Source organism: Danio aesculapii, chromosome 25 (assembly GCF_903798145.1).
Source record: "Danio aesculapii chromosome 25, fDanAes4.1, whole genome shotgun sequence".
Lineage (NCBI taxonomy): Eukaryota > Metazoa > Chordata > Actinopteri > Cypriniformes > Danionidae > Danio > Danio aesculapii.
Window position 1 is genome coordinate 33,289,901 of NC_079459.1, and position 24,003 is coordinate 33,313,903.

A 24,003-nucleotide genomic window follows, 5' to 3' on the forward strand; every position below is an offset into this window, starting at 1 on the left:
AAATAGAAGTCCCTCTTGAGTGTATCGTTTACTTTTTCTGGACAAATAACATTTATATATTTTTTATATAAATAAATTACAACACTGTAAAAAATGCTGGGTTCCACACAGTCGATTTTTTAAGTAATTAAGTTAACGTATTAGTTTTCACAAATTGAAGTGGATTGAACATGAAACAATTAAGTTGTCCTAAAAAAAACTCAAGAATTGTGTTGTTTCAGCTTATTTTTTACTTTTTATGCAGTCTGAACAAACTTTTTGAGCGTATACTTTTTAAGTATAATTTTTGTTTAACTAAAATATGTGTGTAATAACGGTTTCTACAGCAAAACATCTTGTCAGACATGTTTATAATATTAAATCAGTGACTTCAAAAGACTCACAGCACAACATTAAAATACAAATACTTTGCTAATATAGTTCAAAACATTAATGTCATTTGTCAATTTGTACTCATTTAACATATAGAATTCAGTGCGATCGCTTTATTCTTGTATATACATGTTTTATGTTCAGGTCAGAACAACATGTGAGCTCATTTTTACATAAATATCACAGAATAATGATGAACAAATATTTCACCCATACCTAGACTATTCATTAATTTATTTACAAACTGATTTGCTTTAAGAAAATATATTTGAAACACACACACACACACACCAAAAGACCACAAAAAGACGAAGGGTCAAAAGTTTTATTTTCTAATTCACATTATCTGAGCGAAATGGGAAACAGGTGAAAAAATAAAGATAAAAGGTACAATGAGAGAGGGGTTAAAACCTCTCCTAATAACACTAATGCAGCTTTCCTTGTCCTGATATTCAGATCTGGATTCAGCGATGACTGAAGAAGCCCTGAGGATGATTGTACTTGAAGGGTTTCAGGCGACTCGGACCCCTGAAAGACAGAGATTTCATGTGTTTTTGGTGACTAGAGCTAGAAAAGATTATTTACTATACCACAGGATTTTTCCCTCATGTTAAAGTTGTGTTCACACTTGGAAAGTCTGACAAAAGACGTAGTGTGACTGCTTTGTTAGTGTGGTTAATTTGAATAAACGCTGAATATCCGACAAACTGGATAATGATGAATAACATTTTGGGCAGTGTGTTTTTGGCCTGTCAGGGAAAAGTAAATGGCACGAAACCACCAGTAGGTGGCAACAAGTGAATGTCTTAATGCGTGATTCATTGAATTGCTCACTCAAGCAATTAGTTCAAAACAGCGGATTAATTTAGAAACAAAAAGCGACTTCAAAACAGATTCTTTCAGTAATGTAAAACTATTTTGATCAGAAAAGTTAAAAAACATTTAGAGTTTATTGCCATACAGGGTTCATACACATTTTTACTACTAAAATTAATTAAAATGATCACTTTTTCAAGACTTTTCCAGAACTTTCAAGTAAATTTCATGACCTATTGATTCATGTAATGTCTGCGTGTACAGGGTGAACAAAACAACACACATTCAAATTTATTACAGCATAATAATAATTTACTTTAATATTTATGTAAAATTGATTTTGATAATGCTTAAACAGCACTAATAACATCAGAGCATGTTTATGGCCAAGGACAGAAAGTAAAGACAACTAAGCTATATTAAAGTTAGGGCTGCACAATATATCGGTTTAGCATCGATACTGCAATGTGTGCATCCACAATAGTCACATCGCAGGATATGCAATGCTGGGATTATAGTTTAATACAGAGTTTAATCAGAATGGAGTAAAAGTTTATCATCTGCATGCATTTTTAAAAAGTTAGTTCACCCAAAAATCACTTCCCATTTTCATTCCACGCTTCACTTGTTTCAAACATACTTTTATTTAAATTAAACACAAAAAGATAATTTAATAACTCCTATAGTGCTGAAACAAGTGAAGGATGAGTAAATAGTGAGTACATTTTAATCTTTGAGTGAACTGTCCATTTAAGGCCTGTGACTGCGTGAACATTTCAATATTTCAGAGTGTAAAACATCCAGCCACAAGTCATTTATTAATAATAAAGCTTTATTAATAAAGCTAACTTTATTAATAAAAACTTTAATGAAGATTTAATAATATACAATAAAGACTATGTAGTGTTGATTATTCTATATCTGTACCAATAGTGAATACCTGAAAACTATCATTCACTTTTATCTTTACTTTATCTATGCTTGTAATTTATTTGTTATATATTATTGGAGATTCACTCCCCTACCAAATCCCCCCAATCAATCCAAATAAACCTGTTAAATCATCTGGTGAAATTATATTCACATCGTAATACACATCACAGAAATACAAAATACGATCATGTCAGATTTTTCCCATATCACGCAGCCCTAATTCTAGTATATTTGTTTAACTAATTAAGATATTTAGATATGAGTCTAGATATTTGTTTAACTAATTTCCATGACTTTTCCAAAACTTTGTGGGTTTTTCTGTTTTTTCCAAAACTTTTCTAGGCCTGGAAAATGCCTTGTCAAAATTCCATGACTTTTCCAGGTTTTCCATGACCGTATAAACCCTGGCCATATCAGCTTCAATGGCTATGTTTGAGTGTTAGTTTCATCAAGAATCACTCAATTGGAAGTATCCACTGTAGTTATTGCGTTAGGCTGATTCAATTGAGGTTTTTCTTGGTGCCTTTCTTGACTTGAGCTCAATTTAACTTATTTGATTTTCCTTAATTCGCTCCTCATGTAAGCATGTTGGATGCCTCTTGTGGCACACATCACATACACTTCTGTTCTTAAAATTCTTTGAGAAATGGCTAGGCCTGAGGCAACCAAAGCATAACCTTTCAGCTTGAACAACAACAAACAGTTACAGGCTGTTTGTAACAACAAACAGTTACAGGCTATTTCATGGCAAAAACTTCAAACACTTCTCTATGAAACAGGTTTTTAACAATAAAAAACAATAAATAATCTATAAAATAAAAGATCTACTTTTGATGAAATTCTATTGGTGTAAAAAAATAAAATAAATGATTATATAAATATATATATATATATATATATATATATATATAAATATATATATATATATATATATATATATATATATATATATATATATATATATATTATATTATATATATTAATTATTATATATATATAAACAAACATCTCAGACCACCAACTTTTTAATAATTAATAATATAATAATTAATAAATATATCTTAAATAAATAAATAAATAAATAAATAAATAAATAAAAAAAAAAAAAATATATATATATATATATATATATATATATATATATATATATATATATATATATATATATATATATATATATATATATATATATATAATAATAATAATAATTAATAATAAATAATATTAGCTTCATCCAGATAGCACAATTACAGCATGTCCAGTGTGTTACCTAGCAGTCCGCAAGCACATCTTCTCTCTGGGAAACTCTTTAGGTCCCTCTGACCCATCAGACACTTGACTCTCCGTCTCCAGATACACATCCAGACACATGCAGAGACGCTGGATCTGATTGGTCAGCAGCTGGAGACCCGGACGTGGCCCCTGAAGCTCAGTGCGAAACACGTTCACTTCACTCTCCATGGCCTGCAGAAGAAGAGCATTACTGTGCGTTCACACTGACAGGGCCAAAATTCTCAACATTGGTCTTGTGTTTTTAAGGGGCCGTTGCAGCAAATCACGTCAAATCACATTTGTGCATAAAAAAAACATGCTTTTAGCGGGAAAATGTTGCACGCCAATTATCAAATTCATTTAACTATGAAAGATCAAGCTGTTGCATCCAATATATCCATATGCATGAAATATTCTGAAGCAGCAATACTGTTTTGTACTGTCATTATAGTTAGCATTCGATTCCTGCTTTTTTATATAATATATAACATTAAAAGTGCCATGAAAGCAGCTCTGAGACTCTTACCCGCAGGTTATCATCGGTGCGGCCGCTGCGTTCGCCTTTCCACAGCAGAGACAGAGAGAAGAGCGGAGTGACTTCTGGGTAACGCGGGTTCACCACCACTGCGGCCAGCAGACGTGCTGAGAGAAAAAGCAGTGGATAAATAAATATGGAGAAGATCAAGATATTCAGGCAATCTCAAACATTACAGTAGTTATTTATCTATATTTATTAATGGTTTAAAACTGTGTTTCTCAACCACCTGGGGTTTCCTTCATCGTACGTGGATTACTCAATTAGCTGGATATATATACGTATATATATATATATATATATATATATATATATATATATATATATATATATATATATATATATATATATATATATATATATATATATATATATATATTTACATTTAGCAGACGCTTTTATCCAAAGCGACTTACAAATGAGGACAAGGAAGCAATTTACACAACTATAAGAGCAGCAGAGAACAAGTGCTATAGACAAGTTTCAGGTGTGTAAAGTCTAAGAAGCAGAGCATTAGTAATGTTTTTTTTTTGGAGGGAGGGAGGGAGGGAGGGAGAGAGAGAGGGAGAGAGGGAGAGAGAGAGAGAGAGAGAGAGAGAGAGAGAGAGAGAGAGAAAGAAAGAGAGACAGTTAGTGGTATAGCCAGAGAGGCAGTTGCAGATTAGGAAGGAATAATAATAATAATAAAGGCGACGTTCATTCACAGACCGCAAGTTTCTGGAGGGCACATATATCTGCAAAAGTGAGAGCAGATAAGAAGGAGCAAAGCCAGAGGTCACTTTGTAAGCAAACATCAGAGCTTTGAATTTGATGCAAGCAGCAACTGGCAGCCAGTGCAAACGGGTGAGTAGCGGAGTGACATGTGCTCTTTTGGGTTCATCAAAGACCACTCGTGCTGCTGCGTTCTGAAGCAGCTGAAGAGGTTTGATAGAATTAGCTGGAAGCCCGACTAGTAGAGAGTTGCAATAATCCAGTTTGGAGAGAACAAGAGCTTGAACAATGAGTTGAGCTGTATGTTCAGATAGGAAGGGTCGGACCTTTCTGATGTTGTAGAGTGCGAATCTGCATATATATATATATATATATATATACACATACATATACATATATACATATACACACACACATACATACATACATATACATAAATATATATAATTTATATATAAAATGACTTAATACTTTATTTAGATACTCTTTGTGGAAGTGAAAAATAACCGTCCTGCTGCTTAAATGTAATTTTTTGCCTTTTTAGATTTTTCATCTAACATAAATACTTATTTCAAACAGAAACGACTTGCTGTAAAATTTAAATCCTTTTTCGAATATTTCTCAAATGATGTTTAATGAAACAAGGACATTTTTCACAGTATTTCCTATTATATTTTTTCTTCTGGAGAAAGTCTAATTTGCGTTTTTTCGGCTAGAATAAAAGCAGTTTTTAAAAAGTTTAAAAAGGTCCATATTATTAGCAATATTTTTTTTGATTGGCTTCAGAATAAACCACTGTTATTCAATGACTTGCCTAATTAAGCCTATAAATTGCGCTTTAAGCTGAATAATAGTGTCTTGCAAAATAACTATGAGGATCATTTTCAGCCAAAATAAGCTGTGATTCCCACCTGTTCCTCTCTCCACTACAGCCTTGAAGAACAGATCTGTCTCGGACACCAGACCGGCCTTCAACACATGCTGCACGAAACTCAGCTCCTGCAAAACAAGAGCCAAAGAGCAACACTGAATCATGTTTCAAAAAACAACTAAATATACAGTCAATGTGTGACATTAAGCATCTTAACACAAAAAGTGCTTACAGTGAACTCCTGGTGGCTCATCATGGTCCAGCGTGTGAGACCTGAAACCACTTTAGCAGGAAACAGATGCTGGCACTCGCTGGAGACCGGCACGATACTGTGCTCTGAGACACAAGAAACACACTGAATCATATACATGTATATGTATATGTGTATATATACATATATATACACATATACATACATATACATATATACATATACATATATACATATATATATATATATATATATACATATATATATATATATATATATATATATATGTATGTATATACACACACACACATATATATATATATATACACATATATATATATATATACACACATATATATATATATATATACAATATATAATTTAAAATTTTAAATTCCACCCAAAAATGTTATATTTGTCTATATAGCAGACCCCTATTTTTTTGCAGGACCAATAATGGCTTAAACACGTGTCTGTTTTTACCCAGTGAGCTAAACTGTTTGTGCAGGGCGAGACGAGACTGTAATCTTCCTCGCAGCAGTTTCATGCTCTTCTCCATATGACTGGCACTCAGAGCACTGCCCAACAGCTCCGACTGAAACAAACACTCATTACTTCAAACTACTGACCTCAGCCATAAGGAAAAACACGTTTTATAGACAATACTGGCCAGTGTGTTAATGTGCATTCAAGATTTAACAGAAAAGGAGATTAACCACAAAAAGCATGGCAAAATATAATACAAAATGAGAAAGCATCATCGCAAGAAGTCATTCAAGCATTTATAAAGCCACACACACACACACACACACACACACACACCTGCGCAGAATCAGATGAGAACTGCAGACCGCTGAGTTTCTGCACCCAAACATATGGATGCCCGAGATCTGACACGTAATCAGCAAATGTGGTGATTCTGCACAGAAATTACATTTATTGTCAACTCAAACTGATTTGGAATTAACGAAAAAATCATCGATACACTATTAAAAAGAATATACTTTCAAATTAATATATATTTATATATATAGTTGAAGTCAGAATTATTAGCCCCCCTTTGAATTTATTTTTCTTTTTTAAATATTTCCCAAATGATGTTTAACTGAGCAAGGAAATTTTCACAGTATGTCTGATAATATTTTTTCTTCTGGAGAAAGTCTTATTTGTTTTATTTCGGCTAGAATAAAAGCAGGTTTTAAATTATTTAAAATCCATTTTAAGGTCAATATTATTAGCTCCTTTAAGCTATATTTTTTTCATAGTCTACAGAACAAACCATCATTATACAATAACTTGCCTAATTACTCTAACCTGCCTAGTTACCCTAATTAACCTAGTTAAGCCTTTAAATGTCACTTTAAGCTGTATAGAAGTGTCTTGAAGAATATCTAGTCAAATATTATTTACTGTCATCATGGCAAAGATAAAATAAATCAGTTATTAGAAATGAGTTATTAAAACTATTATGATTAGAAATGTGTTGAAAAATCTTCTCTCCGTTAAACAGAAATTGGGGAAAAAATAATTCAGGGGGATTAATAATTCTGACTTCAACTGTATATAAATACAAGCAAGCACTGATTGTCCCAGATATAGTATTTCTCTAAATTGAATTATACAAAACATTGCATAAATGCCATATAAGAAGCCAGTGCTGTTTTCATGAAACTCACTCATAATATCATAATAATAATAATATTAATATATATTTAATTTTTCCACAAACATCTTTATAATAATATTATAGAATCTCAATAATACCAAAATTATAATTAATAATATTTCAAATCTCCATTGATTAAATCTCGGAAATTTAAGCCACTGCATAAATGCCATTTCAGAAGCAAATGCCATTGTCATTACAAAAGTCACAGTGGTACTGCAATAAATGTAATATTTTAAATAAATAAATGAAATATTTAAAACAAATTAATATTTAAATAAATACAATAAAATATTTGCTTAAAAACAAATAAAACTAAATAAAAGGATTGCATTAATTAAACCTTTTTTCATACAACAAATTTGACAAAAAGAAATCAATTATATAGATGTTTTCAGTTTTACAGTTGACAGCAAATCCAGAAAATATACAGTTGAAGTCTGAATTATTAGCTCCAATTATTATTATTATTATATTATTATATTATTATTATTATTATTTCCCTGCCCCAATTTCTGTTTAACGGAGAGATTTTTTCAACACATTTCTAATCATGATAGTTTTAATAACTCATCTCTAATAACTGATTTATTTTATCTTTGTCATGATGACAGTAAATAATATTTGACTAGATATATTTTCAAGACACTTCTATACAGCTTAAAGTGACATTTAAAGGCTTAACTAGGTTAATTAGGCAAGTCTACAGTGGTTTGTTCTGTTGACAATCCAAAAAGTGGGCCAATAATTAAAAATTCTACTGAAATAAAACAAGTTAGACTTTCTCCAGAAGAAAAAATATTATAGTAAATACTGTAAAAAATTCCTTGATCTGTTAAACATCATTTGGGAAATAATTTAAAAGAACATAATTCACAGTATGGCAAATAATTCTGACTTCAGGTGTACATCTACTTTATATGCATTTGCTTCTTTCAGCAACACTGATGCAGATATTGTTCGTACCCGACTTTATCAAACTGGTAGCGGTTTGCAGGGTTTGGCGTCTCTTTGCCGTGATCGGATGCATAAAGACAGTTCAGCAAACTCTCCGAGTTCAACAGCTCCCTGCGACAGACACACAAACACATCAGAAAATGATCAACTACATAAACTATGTATATTTCTGACTTGTGGTGTCGTACTGACCCTGCGCTGATTGCTCCAGACAGATCCACAGATGTAGAAACTTTAGTCTTCACAGTCAGAATGTTGAGATTCATGAGATAATAGAAATACAGATGCAGGACGCTGCTGTCTGAAGAAAGAAATAATTAAGGTATAACATGAGTATATTAAACGACTAGAATAAATTACGTTATATTCAGCAAAGATACATTAAAATAATCAAAAATGAGAAGAACTTTCAACTCAAAGATCCTTGAAATTGTAATACAGTTTACAGATTAATCTTAACAGTACACAATCTAAATCAACAATAGGAGTTGTGTGGAAATAAAATATAAGTTTATTATATTTAGACATTGAAGAATGCTGTAAAAAACAGTATTGTTTGCTGCTAATCTTTTACAACATGAAAAAATTTGTTCCTAATCTAGATTCCAATGATTTTTCCAACATTCTTCAAAATATCTTGTTTTGGGTTCAACAGAAGAAAGCAAAAATGAAAAATTTTCAGAAAATTTGAGTTCTTTTCTTTTTTTGAGCAAATAGGATGGAGAAAAATATATTTGTTGTACTCTCTCATTCACTGCGCTCTAATGCTGCGTTCACACCAGACGCGGATGAAGCATCAAGTATGAGTGATTTACATGTTAAGTCAATGCAAAGACGCGACATCGAGTTGAGCATTTTGCGAATCACTTGAGTTGGAAAATCTGAACTTCAGCAGACATTCGTGCACGTCAACCAATCAGGAGCTTCCTCTTTAGGTGCGTGATTATGACGTAATGCCTGTTGTTGGTGTCCCGAGAGGGAATCCTCCTGCCGACACCAGGCAACAGCTGATCAAACTGGGCTGGGCTCAGTCGGAAGCACCGCTGAAAGCCTCCATCATCCAGGTATAGTTTCTGGAGGAGTTGATGAACTGAGCTGGGTGCACCTCTGAAAGGACCTAGTGAACGAATCTACACTGTTTTTCAGCCTTTCTAAAGTGCATATTGCACAGCTACTCTCTCAATAAAATTCATGTTAGCCATTTAGCAACAAAGCTAGAATCAGTCCATGATGTGAATCCACGTCTATTGTTAAGGGAATTTGACACACGAATGAAGCGCGTAAACTCAAAATGTCCACGCGTCTATTTATTGCGTGTTTATTCGTGCATGATGTGAACACAGCATAAGTTTACCCAACTATTGGCCCGTTTCCACTGAGTGGTACGGTACGGTACCAAAAGGTGGAGCTAGACGCGAAGCTGAACGCTATTGGTTTACAGAGATACGTCATTCGCTCGCGCAACAAGCCAGAATGAAAACAAAGAAACCGGCATGTTTACAATACACAGCCGAGAGATTAAAGCTTAAGTGTATATATATATATACATATAATAACGAGCCATGGTCGATCCGGGCTCAAACAAACCTTGTCGTCGTCTTGATGAACAGCCACAATGCCTAAAAGAAGAGCAGATTTACCCTGTGCCCCGTAGTTTTTTTACAAGGCAGTCTGAAGTGCGAGCGGTTTCACTTTCTTGCTTGCGCTCGCCGCGCGTCTATATCTGAAATAACTTCTTGAGCTGATGATAATAACCTGCACTTGATTATTGACGTGCTTTTGAAACCAGATCCTGTCAGACACTGACAAACACGAGAGTGAAGCACGAAGAAACAAAGGAGAAGCCGGAAACAAAGGAGCACATTATTTTTCAGCAAACATGAACAAAATGTCATGTATAACTCACTTATTATCTTCACCTTTTGGACTAATATGAACCGGGAATGACGGAATTGTTCTCTAACAGAGGCTACATGTGCTGCTGAAGATTACAGACACAGATGAGAGGTTTTCACTGACTGTAGGCTATATTTTGTGTTGTTTTTGAACCTAAATGAGCACTAAATGACTGCTATATGTAGTTCTTCTGTAGTTGGTAACATATCGGAGACTGTAAGGGGCTGTATGTGTTCATATATGTTCATTTATTTAGTTATTTAATATAATTACAGACGTTACTGTAGGCTATTCTGCACCATCATTGATCTGCAGCTATAATCAACTCATGTTTATAGAAAAGTTAGTAATAAACCTTTATACGCAAGTATTGATGTGTATGAAGCATCTGTTTTGTGAGAAGAGCTTCTCATATGATATGTGAGCGACCCGTACAGCTTTACTGTAGACATTTTCTCGAGTGAAAATGACGTCGACTGACTTTCTGTCATACACCACGCCCACTAAAAGGGTACCCTTGGTAGTGGAAACGTAAGCCTGATAAAGGTGACCCGTACCGACCCAAACCGTACTGTACTGTACCAGTCAGTGGAAATGAGCTATATAAGAACTTCCAGTGCTGAGAAACCCAGACACCTGGAAAGGCTCCACTGTTGTGCGTTTTTCTCTCACCTTTACACTTGAGGTCGATGCAGAGGGAGAGTGGGTGGCGTCTAAGCATCTCCTTTCTCTTGTCATCCAGCTGAACTCCTACTGTCGCCCGCCGGCGCTTCTGAACAGAAACGACAACATTAGCACACATTAGCTGGAAGATAATAAACATGAAGGACATAAAAGCACAGCCTGACCGTGTTCTGCTGCTCCTCTTCAGCATCTGAATCACTTTCATCATCTGAGACAGAAACAGATGCGAAACATAAGACTTAACTGAACATCACACACATTCATTAAACAGAGTGAACACACACACACACAAACACACACACGTACCTTGCGAGTCTTCGGGTGGTCTGGAAAGAGCTTTAGCTTCATCCACGTCTCCACGGATGCTCACAGTCAGATTTTTATCTAGATTGATACAGACAGATTAAGAGAATTAAGCAACCGGTTTCATCATGCTAGCATATTTCTAACAGGTTTTTGCACATCACTAGCATGTTGCTAACATTTAGAGGGAAAAAAATGCTATTAGGTTTCAACATGTTGCAATTTTCAACATGTTGCAATGAAGAAGTGAGTCTCACCGCAGGCCTGTCCGTAAGCACCAGCCTGGACGAACAGCACATACAGAGGGGGCGGCAGGTGACGGGCCACTTCTGCCTGCTTCTGCATGTGCTCGAACGGCATCGACAAATACTCTTGCACTGGGAGAGACGCCTGCAACAGAAAGAGAGACATCAGTCAGTCTCTTATAATCAATAATTTTATAGAGAAGTGTCTTATCCTCACCAAAGCTCTGTTTAATCATAAATACTGTTGCTATTAACTATTTTTGCAATGTGCAGCTACCACTTCAGCTCTTCACTTATATTTTAAAGCAACACTCCACTATTTTTGAACATTGACTCATTTTACAACTCCCCTAGAATTACAGGGTATATGCAGGAATCCCAAAGGTAATTTCAATACCTTTTTAAGACTTTTTAAAGACCTTCTCAGAATACTTTAAGACCTCAACACCACTTCAAGTTCTAATCAGCATCAAACCTTTAACTTAATAAACAGTTGTAGTTAAATAAATGAATGGAGCACAACCATGCAACAGAACTCAGATAATCTCTGAAGAAACAAACCTTGAATAAATCATGTGGTTGTTTTCAGCGACAGGTTTCAGCCACTGTTTAAACTCGTCTTTCTCCAACCAGGGATATGCAAACTTGCATTATCCCATTTTGCCGTCTGTTTTGCTCTATGGCAGGGCTATTCAATTAGTTTGTCATGGGGGCCAGTTCATGAAAAGCATCCCAAATGAGCGGCAATATGAATGATGACACAACCCATATGTGAGTTTTAGCATTTTTGAATCTATTCTGCCGATCTCCAGGTCTGGTAGGAGCCCTTTTAGCTTAGCTTAGCATAAAGCATTGAATCGGATTAGACCATTAGCATGTCGCTCAGAAATGTATACAAATTTAATTTCGATAATTCACAATGATCTTAAGCAGCACCTGAAAATAGTCCTCAGCTAGATAACAGCACTGTGGAATATCATTGCACCTAATTCAGCCATGGTACAGCAGCAAAGTTCCTAATTTTCATGCCAGAATGAGAGTATAGCTCCTAGTTCCATCAGCCTAAAATGTTGCAACTTTTCATTTTCCGTCGGTCTTAGTACACGATGTAACTACAGAAGAGTCAAGCTGTAAATAGGAAAGTCATCAAAACTCTTGTTTGAATTTTATTAGATGCTAATGGTCTAATCCGATTCAATTATTCATGTTTGTCATGGGGGCCAGTTCATGAAAAGCATCCCAAATGAGCGGCAATATGAATGATGACAACCCATATGTTGTATTTTTGCTCCTTAAGACACCCACGTTGTATTTTTCTACATTAAAATGTTAATATATTGCATTTCGAAACTATATAATATCAGTGCATTGTACAATGTGTGTTTTTTTTTTTAAACAAGCATTCAAATGTATTTCAAAGCACAATAAAAGCAGTGCAATGCTTAAGTAGGCTTCTTCTACATTCAGACACATTCATATGTTATGTTTTGAACTGCGTAACAATTATGGATGCAACAATTATAGATTTTGGTTGTACGATTATATAGTCTGAAGAGTAATCATGGTTTCACGGTTTTCACTGCTAATGTAAATTTAAGCTTTATATTGGGTATTTAAATGATCTGTTGTTATCATTTGCGTTCATACATAATCATTTGAATAATTTGTAATAATTCGTCTAACATATCTTTTGTTTACATTTAAACTCTCACTACGGCTGAGATGTTTTCTACTCTGTGCATCTGAAAGGCGCGAGCACATTGCTCTGCTTGCGCAGGCATATTAGCATATATTCTAATATTGGAAATGACAAACTTGCATATAGAAAAGACGCGATATATGAACAGCCCGCTGCTATAGTTAATCCAGTGTGCGTGCGTATTAGCCTTAGTGTAGCAATAAGCTTGGAACTTTAACCTAGCACACAGGTAGCATAACTGGCCTTGAGAAGCCTTTAAGCTCAAGTATCCAAATGTTTTCGCTGCTCGCGCCACTCACTCGCTTGATTTCAGGTGACTCATGCTCTGCGCAGCCTTCAACTGCAGCTTGTGCTGTATTGAACAGATGCGCTTCATAATTATAGCGGCCATTTTTCGACTGAACTAAATTTATTTATTATGTCTTGCTCACACTATTTGGAGGGCCGCCAATTGAATAGCCATGCTCCATGGTTTCGCTACATGTGGAGAGCGTCACATCACCTTCCCGCATTTGCTGCAAATTACGTGACATCACCCGGACAGAGGAGCTTGGCCGGACACACCCGGTCCAAACCAATCAAGGTAAATAAACATATTTATGCTTTTTTGGAGTCAAACACTTTGGACAGCGCTTGAACAAAATGTAAGACCTCGTACAAACGTGATTAAGACTTTAAATACCTTTTAAAAGCCTTAATTTTCTCATAATTAATTTATCAATTATTAATACTTTTTAAGACACCGCAGACACCCTGAATTAAATATGTAAGTTTTAGCATTTTTGAATCCATTCTGCCGATCTCCAGGTCTGGTGGGAGCCCTTTTAGCTTAGCTTAGCATAAAGCATTGAATCGGATTAGACCATTAGCATGTTGCTCAGAAATGTATAAAAATTTAATTTCGCTAATTCACAATGATATTAAGCAGCACCTGAAAATAGTCCTCAGCTAGATAACAGCACTGTGGAATATCATTGCACCTAATTCAGCCATGGTACAGCAGCAAAGTTCCTAATTTTTACGCCAGAATGAGAGTATAGTTCCTAGTTTCATCAGCCTAAAATGTTGCAACTTTTCATTTTCCGTCAGGTCTTAGTACACGATGTAACAACAGAAAAGTCAAGCTTTAAGGAGGAAAATCATCAAAACTCTTGTTTGAATTTTTTTAGATGCTAATGGTCTAATCCGATTCAATTATTCATGCTATGCTAAGCTAAAAGTGCTCCCACCAGACCCGAAGATCAGCTGAATTGATTCAAAAATGCTAAAACTCAACTGTTTACCTTAATAAGAGCTGTAAAACAAGCTTATTTCCAAAACAAGTGAAGTGTTTCTTTAAAATGCAACATATTACTTTAATCAGAGTTGTATTACTCCATAACCATAATCAAACGTTTGACCTGCATGATGTTCTGCAGTCCGGGCTGTAAGCTGCTCAGATATTCTCGCTTCTGCTCAATGGCTTTCTGGATCTTCTCTTTGCTGGACAGAGATGTCTTATACTGCTCCGCCAACCTGCACCATTGGATACCCTTATTAACATTTAGAGGGAGGTTTGGATGTATTTGAGGTGCATGTAACGCTGTTGATGTGCATCACCTCTTCCTCTGCTCCAGTTCCCAGTCCAGCCGAGCGAGCGTGAGCTGATGCTGATCCTCCCGCGTGACCTGAGGCCGTGAGATCTCGGCCGGAGCATCCTGGAAGAACTCGTCCTCACTGACCAGCTCAATCTCCTCATGCTGGGACCTGAAACACACACACACAGACGTTTTTGAAGGATTCTCATGCAAATGTAAGTACTTACACAAGGAAATTACATAGGTCAATGAAAACATGCAAATTGAGGTGAATTTCTGATTTGAATGTGATTTGAGTGTGACGTATTGGCCGCAAACATGTTGAATTTGCCTTAATCACATCAAAAATTTTAATTAAAGCAGAAAATTTCTTACATTACCAGTTCTTACTTTTCCAGTTGTTGTTTAAAAAGTCCTGGATTTTCCTCTCAAATAATTATTATCCGATTACATATAGCATATATAATTATTATAATTATATCAGCGCTCCAGTAGTATCTGTATAGAGCTTTTGTGTGGGGGGTGTGTGTGTGTGTGTGTGTGTGTGTGTGTGTGTGTGTGTGTGTGTGTGTGTGTGTGTGTGTGTGTGTGTGTGTGTGTGTGTGTGTGTGTCGAAAAACATTTTCCCGATAGACATATTAGTTTAATAAAAACACGTGATTTGACATTACTAAACTATTTTGGGGTTGTTGGAACATCTATTAGCATGTAGCTGATATTTAATTAACATTTAATGCACGAAGCTAACAGTTATTTTTGTTATAAATTTACTATGACACTAGCCTGATTTGCTATATCTCTAGTATCCCCAAACATGTCAGTAACAAGTTAACATGTTGCTACTAGCATCTGTTCATGTTGTAGAACATTAGCAGCATGTTTTAACACATAGGTAGCACATTGCTAACCTGTTATCAATTTGCTAGCAAAGTAAGATGTTAAGAATTTAATATGACTTAACCTGATTTGCTATATTGCTAGTATCCCTAAACATGTCAGTAGCAAGTTTTAACAAGCTGCTACAAGCATTTTATTCATGTTGTAGAATTTTAGCAGCATGTTTTAACGCACTGTAAGCACACCACTAACATGTTAGCAATTTGCTAGCAAAAAAGATGTTAAGAATTTAATATGACATGGGCCTAATTTGCTATGTTGCTAGGACCCTTAAACATGTCAGTAGCAAGGTTTAACAAGCTGATACAAGCATTTGTTCATGTTGTAGAACATTAGCAGCATGTTTTAACACATAGGTAGCACACTGCTAAGCTGTTATAAATTTGCTAACAAAGTAAGATGTTAAGAATTTAATTTGACATTAGCCTGATTTGCTATGTTGCTGGTATCTCCAAACGTGTCAGTAGCAAGTTTTAATAAGTTGCTACTAGCATTTGTTTTCATGTTGTGGAACATTAGCAGCATATTTTAACACACTGTAAGCACACCACTAACATGTTAGCAATTTGTTAGCACAGTAAGTTGTTAGAAATTTAATACGACACTAGCTTGATTTGCTATATTGCTAGTATCTCCAAACATGTCAGTAGCAAGTTTTGTTAAGTTTCTACTAGCACTATTTCATGTTGTAAAACATTAGCAGCATGTTTTAACACATAGGTAGCACATTGTTAACCTGTTATCAATTTACTAGCAAAGTAAGATGTTAAGAATTTAATTTGACATTAGCCTGATTTGCTATATTGCTAGTATCCCTAAACATGTAAGTAGCAAGTTTTAACAAGCTGCTACAAACACTTTTTTCATGTTGTGCAACATTAGCATGTTTTAAAACCTAGGTAGCACATTGCTAACATGTTATAAACTTGCTAGCAAAGATGAATTAATTTAATTTGACATTAGCCTGATTTGCTAAATTGCTAGTATCCTTAAACACGTCAGCAGCAAGTTAACAAGTTGCTTCTAGCATTTCTTTTCATGTTGTAGAATATAAACAGCATGTTTTAACACATAGGTAGCACATTGTTAACAATTTGCTAGCAAAGTAAGATGTTTAGAATTTAATATGACATTAGCCTGATTTACTATATTACTAGGATCCTTAAACATGTCAGTAGCAAGGTTTAACAAGCTGCTACATTGTACAACATTAGCAGCATGTTTTAACACATTGGTAGCACAGCCTTAACATGTTAGCAATGTATAACAATGCAAATTGTTAGAAATTTAATACAACACTAGCTTGATTTACCACATTGCTAGTACCTCTCAAACATGTTTAGCAAGTTTTAATCAGATTTAACTAACAATTTATTTAACATTGGTAACATGTTGCTAGCATATTTACCAACATGCTATATTTAAACACATTTTTAGCACATTGTTAACATGTTTTGTTTTAGAAAAGTTGCTAACATTTTATAACTACAAACACTGTTAACATTTTAGTATCTTAGCATGTTGCAATATAAATATAAATTTCCCTGCCATCGTCTGTCCAACACTCACTTGAACTCAAGACACTTGCCGATCTCCTTCTGCAGGTGCATAACCTCATACAGCAGATTCTGCAGCTGCAGGTGGAGAACATCCACCCGCTGCTTCGCCTGCAGACAGAGAGAGACACACTGTTCAAATAACAATCATCAAGAATACTGAACAGAAAACTGGGCTAGCCTTTGTGAGTGTGTAAAGCATTGATGCAGCATAATAACCAGGGGTGCACATAACTTTTAATAACTAAGTTCATAGTTAGATTTCAAAGATAAACAAAAAGGTCATATTTGTACATACTAGGGTTGTCACGATACTGGAATTCGGTACCAATCAATACTGAGATTTTAGAAACGTGAATTTCCCGATAACCTTTGAGCGATGTCGAGCGTGTTCTTAAACAGCACTGATTTGCAATTGTGTTCACGTGCCAAACAGAAATGACTGTGATTGGCCGTGAAGGACATCAGTTCACCGAACTCACTGTTGTTTACTGAGTGTAAACACAGATACAGGGACACTGGAGAGTTTCAAAGGGGTGGGTGTACATGCACCTCAAATACATCTAGTGGGTGGGTGGGGATTTCCCCCTCTGATGACACGTACAAAGGGAGAATGTCAATCAAAGTGTTTCTGCAGACTGTTTTTATCAAGTGTGATTATAAAAAATAAAATGAATACATTTTTGCCATTAGAAGTTGCTTATATTCACAGATTATTGCCACCCAATCCCGTATAGAACTGATTTTTGTATAATAAAATTGACCTCCAGCCAAATAAAAAAATATACGACTTTCTACAGAGGAAGAATGTAATAGATAATGTGTGTGTTGTGTGTGTGTTTACCTCGTGTGTCTGGTCTCGGCCTTTCTTCAGCCTCATATGCGCCAGGCGATTGAGTTTCTTCAGGGTAATGAAGTGAATGCTGCTCTGTTTGCGTCTCAACTCGATCTCAGCACTCTAGAAACGTATCAAGCAAAGATCAGCTTCATCCACTGAGCTTCATATTCTGACTCAAACACACAACAAATATTGAAACTCACTCCATCTTTGGCGCCGCTGGTCTTCAGCTCCTGGATTTCTGCCATGAGTTTGGCCAGAGCGGCGCACGTTTCCTTATAGAGCGTGTAGTCCTGCTGCGGGTCTCTGTCCTCCAGCTCCACTTCTTCATTATACACACGCACATCCTAAATCACACACACACACACTCTGAGTGACCTGAAAACACACTCGGAAACACACACTTATACATACACACTGCCCTGCCTGCCTTAAACTTACTGTCTTAGAGAGTGAGACTAAAAACTGTGACCTTATGTGACCCTGCACACCCCAAAAGTGCAAATAAAAAGGTGTCGATGGCAAAGCAGGACACAAAAATACATGCTATAATTATAGAAGATTTTAAATCTTATTTTTTGGCTAAATTTGCATTATAAAAAAAAAAAAACAATCATTAATTTATGAAGAAATAATAACAATAATTATTAATACATATATGCATTTAAATATTACATAATTTAACATTAAATGTTAGAACAAATATAATAATAGTAATAACGATAATATCCTTTTGCAGATGAATATTACAAATTAACTCAATGCCTTGCAATTTAATGTCAGTACAGCAACAATATTACTATATTACTGCTGTACTCATAAGCAATGACAACTCTTATAACTGTAATATTATATTATTATTTTATAACATGATACTATTAACATTATAATAGTTTTTAAATAAATATTTTACAGAAACTAAACAAAAATTGAATTCATTTATAGAGTAATAACAATAATTCTAATATACTAGCAATAAAAATAATACATTATTCTTAATATTAAGCAGTTTTGTTAATACCTAAATAATTAAATAAATTATAATAGCTAAATGCACTAAATCATAAAACTGACTGATCATCTATCATTTTAGTGGCTGAATGCCAGAATTATGTTAATCCATTGTGTTAATATCATTTTCACAATTTCTTTTCCAAGGAACAGCCTAATTGGTGGGTTCATTTTTGGACCCTGCTGCCATCAGAGAGAGAGAAAACAAGAGAGAGAGAGAGAGAGGGAGAGAGAGAGATCTCATGTTAAAACCTGATTCTTTGCTGTAAACAGCTTCCTCTGTCCGATAAGATGAGGTCCGGCTGGAAACGTGACCTACGCACACATGCCACATTATTCTCACATCAACAGACCAGCAGCGGAACTCATCTGAACTCATGAAACACACTAGGGCTGCACAATATATAGCTAAATTATCATTATCGCCATATATGTATTGCAGACATCTGTGATGAATTACATTTAATTTACGTATTGTTTCTTTTTCTAAATTTGACCAATCAGATGGGACCTTACTATCTTGAGCCCCGCCTCCCTTTTGTTTGTAAACATGTTTTTTTTTTTATTGTATTACAGTTTATTTTGTCATTATCTATTTTTCAAATGTTTCAATTCATTATTATTATTATTTTTTTTTACTTATTTTATTTATTTATTGTTTAGTTATGTCATTTGAATGTGTTTATATGTATATACGAAGGGTGTGGATGCGTGCTGTTTTGTAGGCTGGAATGTTATTGTATGCCTAGTTTATTGGGGGTGGGGGGGTGATAACCAATAAATATATAAGATGAACCTACAGCTGAAAATAAACCTAAAGGCAGAAACGATGACAACAGCCAATCAGATTCAGAATATCTACTGAGGTTTTCACTCATATTCATAGTGTTTTAAGGGGGGGGGGGGGTAACCAATAAATATATTTGGGGTGGGGGGTAGTAGTTGCTGTTCCGCTATTATTGGGTGGAGCCCAAAGATGAACCTACAGCTGAAAATAAACACTAAAGGCAGAAGTAATGGCAACAGCCAATCAGATTCAGAATATCTACTGAGGTTTTCACTCATATTCATAGTGTTTTAAGGGGGGGGGGGGTAACCAATAAATATATTTGGGGTGGGGGGTAGTAGTTGCTGTTCCGCTATTATTGGGTGGAGCCCAAAGATGAACCTACAGCTGAAAATAAACACTAAAGGCAGAAATAATGGCAACAGTCAATCAGATTCAGAATATCTACTGAGGTTTCCACTCATTATCATAGTGTTTTAAAGGGCACCTATGATGAAAATCATCTTTTGTAAGCTCTTTGGACTGATGGACAGAGCTGAGGTATACTGAGGTAATAACAAGACAATAAGTCTCTTTTTTTTTAAATTTCATGTTAAAATAGGATCCAAATCCCTTCCATTTTGAGGCCAACCGCAACATGACGTAGAAGTGCGGTTTCCCCGCCCACCGAATTGATTGACAGCCGCGTATTAACATGTCTCTGTAATAACGTGTATAATAATATCAACAAGACAGGATGTGCGCAAAGCAACCGGGATTAAAAGATCTGTTCTGCTCTCTGTGATCATCTGCACCTCAAGGATGAGTTTTACAAGTTTACAATGCTTTTAAAACAGTGCATGTTTGTAATGAATTACAGCGATTTACTTCAGCTTTACTTCATCACCACAGCCACACAGTGTCAGTACAATTATAAAAGAAGACACTTCAGTCCCGGTGTGTGGACGTTAAATCAGGTTTATTTTGTACATTAACATAATGGATATCCATACAGCAGTGGAGATTAACATGTATCCTGTCACATTTGCGTGTAAAAACAGTGCAAAGCTAAAAGTGCGCACTGTGTGTGTGTGCGTGCGTGGATGTGTGCGTAAACTTTGTAACGACATTGTGTGTGACTCATCGTGGCATCGTTCTTACTGTAGTATTTTTCCCAAATTTTATGCAAGATCTGCTTCCTTCATGTCTGTCACTCTGCTGTTTATCTGCCACAGCTGAGGCTGAGATTGAGGCACACTCTGACAGGTATGTGGGAACGGTGGGCGGGGAGAACTAGCATTAAAGGCACAGGCAACAAGAACAGCTACATTGTGTCCAGAGCAGAAAATCCTAATGTTCTGAAGGTATAATAAATAATCTGATGGGTGTTTTAAGATGAAACTTTACAGACATATTCTAGAGACACAAAAGACTGATCTTAAATCGTGAAAAAGGGGTAACATAGGTGCCCTTTAAAGACTAAATGTTCCCACCTCAACGTTTTTTAGTCTGAATTAGAATAATTAGATCTGAAAATTTTCTTTTACCTGTTTAAAATCATTAAATTATATAAAAATATTCGCAAGAAATATCGTTATTGCAATACTCAACAGCAATACTGCATATCTTTCCAGTATCATGCAGCCCTAAAACACACACACACACACAAACACACATCTGAAGCCTGAATGAGTGCGTCATGCTGGATTGTACCTGCACCTGCCTCAACCTGACCTTCCTGAGCTTGACATGTGAACTGACTGCACTCGGCTGCACAGGGATATATGAGAGTTATCACAAAAGAAGGATTGCGGCTGTGATTTTTAATGCACTTCAGATGCCAGTTACTCACCTGTTCGCTTTCTGCTCGGCCACGTTTGGTCTCCGGAGTCCCTGCTTCACTACGGATGACCTTCGGCTTTCGCTTCTTCACAGCGTCTGAGGACATGGCTGGAAGATGAAAGAGATCAGAAAGAGTATACATTATCACATAACACTGTGATGGCATATTCTTGCGAGTTTTTTAATTGTACTATAAGATGTGAAAAGCTTAATATGTTACTACGAATAATTATATTTTATAATAAAGCATACAAATCGTTAGAGTTGATTACTGTTTTATTTTGTTGCACAAAACTGATATTATGTCATTTATGTTTGACAATTCCTATAGTAAAATTTTTTAATAAAAAAAAAAAAATGTAAACCTTCTTCAAAAAAAAATTTGCTGTCGACAGGAAAAACTAAATTAAATATGAATTTACTGAAAATAGAAATATTGCAACAAATTGTGTATTACATTGTAATATTTAAGGTTAATTTGTTTCATAAATAAATATTTAATACATTTGAAATAAAAATGTGTTAATTATAAAAATTTCATATACAAATTATTATACTTATACACACACACACACACACACACACACATATACATATATATATATATATATATATATATACATACATACATACACATACATATATACATACACATACATATATACATACATACATATATATATACATACATATATATATATATATGTATGTATATATGTATGTGTATGTATATATGTATGTATATATGTATGTATGTATATATGTATGTATATATATATATATATATATATATATATATATATATATATATATATATATATATATACACACACACACACACACACACATATATATATATGTGGAGCTGTTGACATGGAATTGAATCAAATTTTGGTAAAAACCCAAACAACACAAAACATAAAAATAAAACAAAACAAAAGAAAAACTGAAAAATGAGTTGTGTGTAATAACAATGTAATCACACAAGGAGAAAGTGCTGAACTACTGAAATGTATTTAACACTTTATATAAAAGTGTTATTAATGATGGCAGCTTAAAGACGCCTTTCATATGGAGAATGAAGCCTCATGCATTACTCAGGTGTGAGTTTCTCACAGACTTCAACAGAGTGTAAAAATATTGATGGTTCTGTGAGTCTCGTCTATCAAATCTGAGCTTTATTTTACAATATGTTATATTGGATAATCAGGTCAGGTGATTGGCTGGGCCATTCTACAGCTTGATTTTCTTTCTCTGAAAGCATCTGAGAGTTTCCTCGGCTGTGTTTTGGATCATTGTCTTGCTGAAATGGTTTCATCTTCATCCTCCTGCTAATGTAGATGTTGGACTGAAGCAGCTGATATTCATTTACACTGAGGAAGGGCAGAGAGTTGCTGAAGAACTACTGAGAGATTTCAGCTGCTGTCTGGGCTTTCACTGCCTAAATATACCTCCCTTTCTTCGTGTGTTCAATACTTTTTCCCTGTGTCATTTCATTTTATTACACATAACTTCATTTGTAAACTAATCAGTTTTGTTATCTTTGCATATATGGATTTCTTTGGTTGTTACCAACATCCAGGGAAAATTTCAACAGCTCCTGTTGAAAAATGGTGACATGTTCAATATTTATTGCTGTTTTTACATATAGCTGGATATAAAAATAGATAGTACAATACAAAACTATAAATGCATAGCTAAAATACTGAAAATTATTAAAAATATAAAAAGTTTATTACATTACATATAATGTAATAAATAGCATAGCAAATCACTGTTTATAATTTGTGTGACAACGCATTTAAAATTAAAGCAAATTTAAAATAAATGAGAATTCTGATAAAAATAACAAAACGTATTCATAAAACATATATGAGGAAATTCAAGATATTAATGAAACTACATTTATACAATTAAAATATCGCTGATCTAACTTTGTGCTATCCGGTTAACGTTAGCTTCTTGAAGTAACCGCAGATTGCTTTAAACCAAGATGCGCCTCATGTTGTGTTTAAATAAGACGCCTCGATGAATACTAAGGCATAAAACCTCACCTTTATTGACTGTATTTGTCCTACTGTGTTATTTAGAGACGCGAATTTAATCATTAGCCGTTGTCATTCATGCAGCAGAAGCGAGCAGGCTGCTGCGTGGAGGAAACAACAGACAGCACGTCCGCTGCTGGTTGACACAATAAAAGACCTCTAACCGCGTAAAAAAGATTTCAACTAAAATTATTAGCTGCATATAAAATTACCAAAATAATCCCTGAAAAAAACACACATTTAATTTAAAGTAATGCATTTAAATTCTATAAATACTTTTTGTTAAGCTTTTTAATTCCA

The 24,003-nt window shown here is 34.8% G+C and overlaps 1 protein-coding gene across 1 annotated transcript; it reads right to left on the reverse strand.

Annotated features, from left to right (window-relative positions):
• Nucleotides 1-683: 683 nt before the first annotated feature.
• Nucleotides 684-23,830, reverse strand: thoc5 (THO complex 5). Its single transcript, XM_056452156.1, has 20 exons — nucleotides 23,713-23,830; nucleotides 21,669-21,766; nucleotides 18,243-18,386; nucleotides 18,046-18,159; nucleotides 17,215-17,312; nucleotides 14,771-14,917; nucleotides 14,572-14,686; nucleotides 11,485-11,617; nucleotides 11,231-11,308; nucleotides 11,089-11,132; nucleotides 10,913-11,012; nucleotides 8,537-8,645; nucleotides 8,354-8,455; nucleotides 6,544-6,640; nucleotides 6,205-6,316; nucleotides 5,743-5,846; nucleotides 5,551-5,638; nucleotides 3,920-4,035; nucleotides 3,392-3,585; nucleotides 684-900 (listed from the first exon to the last, which is right to left on the reverse strand). The coding sequence occupies exons 2-20, from the start codon at nucleotides 21,762-21,764 to the stop codon at nucleotides 837-839; spliced, it is 2,055 nt and encodes a 684-aa protein (XP_056308131.1). The 5' UTR covers nucleotides 21,765-21,766; nucleotides 23,713-23,830; the 3' UTR covers nucleotides 684-836.
• Between the last annotated feature and the right edge of the window lie 173 nt (nucleotides 23,831-24,003).